Source organism: Struthio camelus, chromosome 6 (genome assembly GCF_040807025.1).
Source record: "Struthio camelus isolate bStrCam1 chromosome 6, bStrCam1.hap1, whole genome shotgun sequence".
Lineage (NCBI taxonomy): Eukaryota > Metazoa > Chordata > Aves > Struthioniformes > Struthionidae > Struthio > Struthio camelus.
In genome coordinates, this window is record NC_090947.1 from 29,771,308 (window position 1) to 29,780,258 (window position 8,951).

Genomic DNA, 8,951 nt, shown 5'->3' on the forward strand with positions numbered 1-8,951 from the left:
TACCAACAACAGTTCAAATAAACTCGAAGAGACGTAACAATGCACATTTCAAGTATGCCTTCTTTTTGCCATGTAGATAGAGTATGAGTAACCCGACATTTTTACATTCAGCCTCTCCCAAGTACATCTGTGGAGGATCAACCCATGATTTTCAGCCAGACTGTTCCCATCTACCTTTTCCCTTACACTACCTCCTGCCTATGCCAATATATTAGTTCAAAATGCTTTCTAAGAATGCCTCAGTCACCTTGCAGATGAGTGGACAAACGGCTTGGATGAGGAGCAACGTTGGGAACTTGATATTAACAGAATGTTGGACTCGGGCGATAAGTACTAAAAACAGTCAGAAATGAAGCAAAAGGTTTAACTTTCTCCAGTAACAACTAATATAGATTCCAATACCATCCTTGACTTTTTTGATCAATGCCTACACCAAGATAACCAAGGAATTCTGGTCATAACCGGATACTGCTTCCATCTTCCAACCAAGCCCATCACCGAACGTATTATCCTTCTCTTCCCTCTCACTTCCCTATTGACATCAATATTATACTATAAATATCTGCAACACCATTTCCTTATTTTTCCCCCAACATCTCTCTTATCCAAAAAGGTCTAGACTGTTGCTGTGACAAGACCACTGTTTCTTAAGCTATTTTTGCCTCATCGTTTCCCACATCTCTGCTTGTATACAACTTTTGTCTCCCATTTTAAACTCTTAAGTATAAACTATAAGCTTAACTACAGAAGAAATCATCATTTTAATGTGCATTTGCACGTTACTTAAAACGGGAGACTTAGTTCATAAATTCATGACACTAATCCATATAACAGCATGCCATAATAATACCATATGACCTCTATAGAGGTTAAACCTCTTTAGAAAAAACACACCAACCACATCAGCAGGTCCTTTAAGACGGCTATTAAAAAAAGAATAATCATTTCCCTTTGAAAAGGGCAGTGTTTAACAGCCACTTCCATACTTACAAAAATTGAAGCAAAGTTCCTGTTTTCTTCAAGTTAGCGACGATAATTTCCAACTGATCCTCGCTGACAGGACTGCTAAGGTCTGTAAACAGTTCTATGTGTCTCTTCTCACACTTCTTTCCTCTTAAAACACCAAAAGAGCATTTTTATGTTTGTGTCTATATGTACACATATTTCAAAAAAATTATCTAGAAGGGCGTTAGTTTTTAATTTCCCACTTACAAAAATGAAGCTCAAAAAAATATAATTTCTTTCCAGCTATAAACCTGTCCTTGTGAAAGCGTTAAATGTATTTTAAATAGGTGTTACTGGGGATTTTCCATTCAAGGAAGCTAACTCAGTAGAATCATTGGATAAGTAGGACTTTAAAGCCTACTTAACATGCTAAGTTCTCTCTCACAAATAAACGTTAACAATAACATCCCAACTTGATACAAAGATTTCATCCACGGTTATTTTCAGAAGTTAGTTTTGCTCTTTGCTCTTATCAAACCTAAACTTACTGACCAGAAAGACCCTCTATAAACTCTGCTTAGCATACAACAAAATTAGAAACAACTCAGTTTTAAAAGTTAAACTGCTATAGCTTTCCATCCAGGTTAGCCTTTATTAATAAAAATACAAACTTGCATCACCGAGTCCAGTCCTCGGTAACCACAACTAGATCATATAATCCTTCCCAAGAGCGCTCAACCTTCATTTAAAGAATAATTAAGCTTCTCTCCCTTGCTCTGCACTCCTCTTGGAACACCAGTCCACTAATTGTTAGAAATCATCATTTTTACAGTCTAAGTATATTCACAGACAACTTTATAACTCTTGTTCTTGTGTCAAAATTACCCTTTAGCTTGAACAGTTTTCTTCCTACAACATATTTATCTCCCCCAGCCTGTATACTTACAGGCAGCTACCTATCTCCAACTACCTTCATTTTGCTAAAGTTGGAGAAACTCAGACTTTCTAGTTTTGTTTTTTAAATTTGTAAGATATGCTACTACTCTGATAAATTTGGTAGCCCTTTTCCACACCTGTTAATGTCTGAATTATCTGAATTATCGTTTCTTGAGAACAGATAGCAAGAAATGTGATACTGTTTAAAGTGATGTCTTCATGCCTGGTACAATAGCATTAATGTTCTCATGTGTCTACTGCAGAACCCTCAGTTGAATCAGAAAGCTCTTGAATTGTCTGGGGAAGCTAGATTTCTCCTGGGGACTCTTCAGAGACAGAATCCAGTAATGATTTTTTTTTTTTTTAAAAGCATTTTCCATATTTACACAATACTGCAGTACTGACAAGAAGTCAGATCAGCTCTGACACTTGGGCACAGAATTCTATAAAAGACTGTAGGTTACATACTTACATTGTTTGCTTCTGAAGCAAGTCCATGCACACAATAATTGCATCCAGAACTGAGTAAATTAAAGAAAAATCTATTCAAAACATGAATCATGTCAGAGAGTGCTTTTTTTTCCTATGATACAATCTTCTGTTTTCACACCCCCAAACACAGCCATACACATATTCTAGTTTAACAAGCAAACAATTTTTTGAATTGACTATTCTTTAAGTATGTACTGTGCAAGAGATCCCTATATAATTTGCCTGTCTTATTATCTTTTCTCTATTTATTTGATGGAAAAGTAAAAAGACTATTTCAGGGCCCAATCCTTTAACTGTCCATGAGGAGGCTCAAGCCCAATGAAAGAATAATCTAATATTTACACTTACAGTCTTATTTGGTATCCATAAACAAAACTTACTTGTATTTTCAATATATAATATCATTTGTTCATGTTAATTTCCCTTTAAAATATCTGCACCTGATATCTCTCGATAATTTCTTTCTCAGAATAATTTTCAATGGGAACATGCTTTTAATCACTGTGCTCAAACCCGTTCATCCATCAAAGAAAGACTATGACTTTACTTCTGGTAAGATACAATTGACTGGCTGTAGGCTTCTCTGAAACAGCTCTCTGATAGCCTGAACAGACGCACAAAATTAACTTTTTGGGAAAAAAAGTTGATTTCTTCCTAGAAAGAGGGACGACAACAAGGTAAACCGGAACATTTTTTAAGTGAAACATACAAAGGAACACTCTGCAGATAGCCTTATTTTAAAGCTCTTCATCTCATATAGCTAACAATAGAATAAACAATTCAAACTATTAAGTGACACTTCACAATGTTAGAAATACTTCATACTGAAACCAATCTGATAAACTCCTAGCATATTCTGCTTTGTCTGGCTTCTAATACTTCTGCTGACATGAGAAATATTTTGTAAATAACATTTTTATTTGATGAAAAAGCATGCACTTTCTGCAACACTATATTAACACACATATCTTATTTGAGGCCTATAACTGTATTATTGCTGTCTTTTTTCTCTTAATTAATAGAACATTTCATAAGGGCAACAATTCCCTGAGGCCAAGACTCCATCTACTACCTTAAAAGAACGTCAAAAAGCAGCTAATTTGGTTTTGAACCAATTTACAACACCAAATTAGCTGGGCTTTGATTGCAGTTACAACTTCAGCGGCAATTCTGGGCCCATTTCACAACACTACTTCCTGTCTTCTGTGGAGCTGAATCAGTTTAAGAGGTGTTCTACAACAAAAAGGATACAGTCTGCTTGCTCAGAGCCTGGTTGAATCACATTTTGAATATCCTCCAGCAAGTCAAAATCTGGCAGCATCAGTGATCTATGTACAGTAATGTTTTGATATTGATCCCCACTAGCAAGGTCATTCCTAGTACCATCTGTGCCAAACAACACTACAGCGACTTCATCTTTACTTTCAGCAAAAACCTGGAAAAAGAAAATGCAAAATAGGTATAAAAACACAGGTAGACTCATACATACCTATGTTACGTAGAAAGCAAGCTGAACTAATTTTGCAATGGAGGACGAGTTACAGTGGGTTTACTTTTTCAATGCCATCACAAATATAATCCTACTAAAACGTACACTGGCTGACTTATTCATCAAAATGAGTCTTCAGTGCAGTCAACCTTCAGAACGCTAAAAGGTTTTTGAAATAGATGACTTTTTTTTTTTTTTTTTTCCTAAAAGCTTCTTTTGGCCTAAAGAAAAAGAGCGACCAATCAAAGTGCCAGATCTCATCCACAGAAGTATAGCCGAAATGAAGAACACTGTTATTCCTGCATGAAAAGAAGCTACTTCTTACTCATTTCTCATTTACTTTAATTACTAAGCAATGAGGAAAAACACTTCATGAATGTATATCCTTTCCATTTTTAACATTTTTTTAATCCCATGTAAAGTCACAAGTACCTGTCGCTGCACAAACTTTGTCATAACCTTCTTGGCTTGTTCAAGTGGAGACTCCTCACCAGGAGCAGCATTGCTCATTGTAAAGCTTACATCCAGACACAGCACTATGGCTGCCTAGAAAGGAGACACAGTATTGAGTAAGAACGTAAAAGGTACAATAGAAGTGTGATTACCTAAAGGAGTTAGTTCAGATCTATGGTACGTTCCAGGTATCTCAGTGGAAAATATAAGAACTCTTATGTTATACAATAATTCTTCAAGAGAGGTCATTTCTATTCAATCAGCAGTTACCTTGTGAAAACCTAATGCATCTAATGGCTCTTCTACACTAGGAAATGAAACACAGATGTTTCAGCTGACAATTACGGGCTCAACACAAGGCAGTATATCCGCACAGCACAAGACGGAGACGCTAGCCTGCTCCTTAAGTTACGTAGCTACCTCTGCTCCACACAGTTCCTCATAATAGCTATAGAGGTTCTCAGATATCATTGCGCTAATCTGCTTTTGGCTGCTGTTTGGTCCAATTCAGGAACACAGGAACGGCTGCACTACTGTGGCTTCCAGTGGCAGAGCCAGAACAATCACTGCTACTTGGCTACTAGCATTGCCTCTGCAGTGAGCCCCAGTGTCCGTAGAATGAGCTATGCTCTTAATGACTTGGAGTATGAATTCCTATTTCAATTTAAGGGCTTAAATTCCACAAGCTAGCATATGATTTTGCATTTCTGATCATTGCTTTAACTGATTTATATACAACAATGCCCAAGTCTTTCCCTTGAGTCATTTACAAGCCAGCGTGTGAATAAAATCAAATTTTTTCTTCCGCTTTCTCTTATTCAGCATTTATTAATAATGAGTATTATCTACAGTGCATTGCCCGTTCAGCTAGCTTTGTTAAGTTCCTCTAAATTCTTTTTTTAATAGATTCTACTCATCTTAGCTAATCTCAGCAAATGCATCATCTAGCTGAATGTAGCCAAAAGGCAAAGTTTTGTCTTACACCTGCAGGGACAGTGACAAAAAGCCAGTTCAGATTTGTACTCACTGACTAAGCCAATTTAAAAAAAAAAAAAAATTAACATCTTTTCTCGTTGACAGCAAGAAACTTAAATTACACTGTCCACCAAAAAAAAAAAAAAAAAATTACCAGAATAGAGGAGAGTTGGATATTTCTTAGTTTGGAGTCAGTCACCTTGTTTTAAAATACAAAATATATCCAATTGTCTAGAAATGAAGCTGCCAGAATGATGGGGGCATTAAAGCAGAAAATTGAGAAGAGAAACAGGCTGTACAGTCTGCTTTTCTGAGGACTTAATGCATTTGACTCAGCTCCCTGCCTGTTCCAGAATGCAGTAAAAATTAACTAACATTTTTACAGTATTCCGAGATCCTCAATTGGAAATCAAAGTGACCTTTTGCTTGTCCTTTCAAGTAATACTGCAAAGCTATTTCAAGTTGTACAAGTTTTCTAAAAGCAACAGGAATAAAATAAAGAGACTTACTAAATTACAGTTACAGGAACAAATGTGATGGCAGAGCAGTACAGCATTTCACTGTCTCATGTGATATCAACATTTCTTAGGTAATGGAATGAGAAATGCACACACAGCCCTCGGCCCCTGTATACTTTCAGGTGCTGCAAGTTAACTATTATTACTCAATCAATTTGAGTACAAGAAATGCCATGCTCAACTCTTCTGTTACAATTTATATAACAGTATGTCTTGATAGCTACTACCAAAATCTACTCTTTCTAGAGAGGCTCCTGAGCCATCGCATTGTTTAATGAGATAAATCCCTCTTTTGAAGGCTTCCAGGTAGGATGAGAGTATCTTAGCCAAACCCTGCCAAACGTTTTTTAGGAAGTCTCATTTAGGCTGGCTAAGGTGAACATTTTCTCCTTATATCTTTGGAGACTTCTGAGAGAGTGAGGTAAGAGAGACAAAACAGGCATTTTCCATCAGTGACTCTTTATGAAAATAATATATATATAAAATTGAAGACAGCATTTCTATCAATTCAGTACCTCAAAAAAGGTCACACATACAGTTAGCACATAAAATAAACACAAGTAAAGACAAACTGGCTGTTCTGCCTTTTTACCCCGTGCACTTGGCAACACCTAACGTAGTCAGTAATGTTCCCCATTTCACACAGTAATACGATGGTGATGCAGATCTGTACAGAATTTCACACCCATGCTTTACTCCAGGACCTACATAAGGGTGCTTATCAGCACATGCCACAACAACGTTATGTCTTAAAGGCAGCAAAGGAATGAACACAAAGAAAAGACGGTAAGACTTGGTCTAACCCATCTTATATGGGCCTACAAATAGTTCCAAGCATATTTTTAAATATCTATAAGCAAAAAAAAAAAAAAAAAATTATTTTGTCCCCAAATAGATAAGATGTTTTTGTAAGTATCACCAGTAGGAATTGTTTGCCCAGGATGGATGTTTAATGCTCTGTATCAGCAGTTGCCAAACTATTTTCTCATCCTCCTCTTTTCGGAACACATCGTGCATCTCTCCTGTCATTTTAATAACCATGGGTTTAACTGACTTCCTCTACATACATAGCAAATCCTCCCAGAAAAGGACAGGGAAAGGCGAGATAAAGAGGGCTGTGTAAAAGAACTCCACGTGACATCCTGTAGTCCCAGCGCCCTGCTCATCACTTGCCTTTCACTGGCATTGCCTGGGAGCCAGGAATCCAGGTCTCTGAAGCAGCCAGGTCTGCAAAGAGGCTTAGAGTGGAACAGGGCCAGTAACGGGGGCTGCACAAAGTTGTCACAGGAGCCTTGTTACTGCTCACCTGCCAGCCTGAGGAATGGCAGTGACAAGCTTCTCCAAGAGCCTCAGCAACTGCAGGCCCTCTGCTTGTCACCATTCTGCTTCAGGACACACAGTGGTTGGTAGCTAACGTAATTCTGTTGCCCAAAAGGGGTAAAATGCTCTTTACAGCTGGCAAGAGGAGCGCAAAGAAATAGCAGGTGCAGGAGTGAAGAACTACTGTTTTGCTTGAGGAAAAAATGATCACGCGTCAACTGCTAACATGCTCTCTTGAAAGGCAGCAAACCCCACGTCCTAGAACTACGCAGCAGTAAAGAATCCTGTTTCAAGACAAGGGCAGGGCTCTTGGCCACAGAGTTTTTTGTGATCCTCCTCTATATGTCTCTTCATCTGTTATTAACCTCTATGCATCTCATCTTTGAGCATCCACTACTGCCATTTTCAGGTGCAGTATGCTAAGCTACTTTTACAAGACACTCCAGATGCGTGACTGTAGGACAACCTGAACTAACAATAACCTACTTTGTTCAAGTACTAATAAAGGTGAGGCCTAAATGAGGCTGCTTTTATCTCCAGCCTCTCAGTGCTGAAACTAGTTATAATATAGCTAACTGGCAAACAACTACAACAGCATTTTACTGTGCAATGCAGACAAACCCAATATTGAGCACATACTAAACCGCTGGGTATCAGAAGAGGTCTTGCTACAGCTTTTGCCAACAGGACTCCTTAAACGTACCAAATAAACTATGTTCGGTATAAAGCAAAGCTGTTCCTACTATGATTTCAAGAAGGGCAACGACAACTACAACCATATCTGCGCTGCAGTCAACAGTGCAACTGCACCTAAGGCAGAAAAACCAAAGTCATTTTGAATTTGCTAGCTTTGTACCAGTAGGCAGCTCAGAGACCAGCAGAGGTTAATGGCCTGGGAATTACTCCATTTCTTAGGTGGGTTCTGCAGTCCTGGCTACTGTGCTGTTTGTTGCTAAAATCCACGTTTGCTCACTGAAGGCAAGCCTGGGTGTTCCCCGGCCGCAGCACAGGCTGCCTAACAGAGGTAAAACAAGCCCCTTCGGTGCGCAGCAGCGGACCAGCCGCTTCCACCTGCCAGCGACGCGCTACCAGACTGAACTCGAGGAGCGGCTGAAGCCCAAAGCACCGACCGCGTCGCCGAACTGCGCCACGCGGCCGCCCCGCCGGCGGGTCCCAACGAAGCCCGCGGCGATGCGGCCCGCAGGGGCGGGCGGGCGGGACGGCCGTGTGCTCATCCCCCCGCCCCGGCCCGGGCGCTCGGCCGAGACCGGGACGGACTCCCCCCACCCCCGGCGAGGCCGTTACACGGGGGCTCACACCCCCCCCTCCCGCTCCTCCTCCCGCCCCCGCCGAGGCCCGTCGCAGAGGCCGCCCCCGAGGCAGCCCCTGCACGCGTGGGGGAGGGAAGCCCAAAGGCCGACGGGATACTGGAAGATTCCCCCCCCCCCCTCCCCGCCGCCTTTACCTTGCTGCCGCTCCGCGCCATCTCGCTCGTTCCGGGATGCTGTGCCGCGCGCTCAAGGCTCCGGCCGGCAACCTGCCTTTTTTCTCCTCCCCCCCGGGAACTTAGCGGCGGCGCCGCGCGTTCCGCAGAGGAGGCGGCGCGGCGGTGGGGGGGGCAGCGCCACCTCGCGGCCGGCGCGGCGCAGGCGGGCGAGACAAAGGAGGGATGGGCGGGGGGGGGGAGGTGGCCTCGCGTGGCGCCTCCTCTCGCCCGCGGCCCCCCCCGCTCCCCCCCCCATCGCGATGTCGGTGGGTCCGTTCGCTGCCTCAGGCGGTGGGGGCTGGGCGGGCCGTAACGGCCGCCGCGGACGTGCCGGGTA

General features: G+C 41.6%; 1 protein-coding gene across 4 annotated transcripts in view; it reads right to left on the reverse strand.

Moving 5' to 3' along the window:
- The window catches only part of XRCC5 (X-ray repair cross complementing 5), a 55,417-nt gene extending 46,700 nt beyond the window's left edge, over positions 1 to 8,717 (reverse strand). Inside the window, exons 1-5 of one of the 4 annotated variants that reach the window (XM_068948965.1) lie at positions 8,594 to 8,717; positions 4,295 to 4,408; positions 3,625 to 3,808; positions 2,354 to 2,402; positions 991 to 1,113 (exon numbers count right to left, since the gene is read on the reverse strand). In XM_068948965.1, coding sequence (XP_068805066.1) covers positions 991 to 1,113; positions 2,354 to 2,402; positions 3,625 to 3,808; positions 4,295 to 4,408; positions 8,594 to 8,614 — 491 coding nt within the window. In that variant the 5' untranslated portion in view covers positions 8,615 to 8,717. Of the gene's footprint in view, positions 1 to 990; positions 1,114 to 2,353; positions 2,403 to 3,624; positions 3,809 to 4,294; positions 4,409 to 7,114; positions 7,274 to 8,593 lie in introns of those variants that run through there. The other 3 variants (XM_009667814.2, XM_068948964.1, XM_068948963.1) reach the window with 3 other exon arrangements.
- Between the last annotated feature and the right edge of the window lie 234 nt (positions 8,718 to 8,951).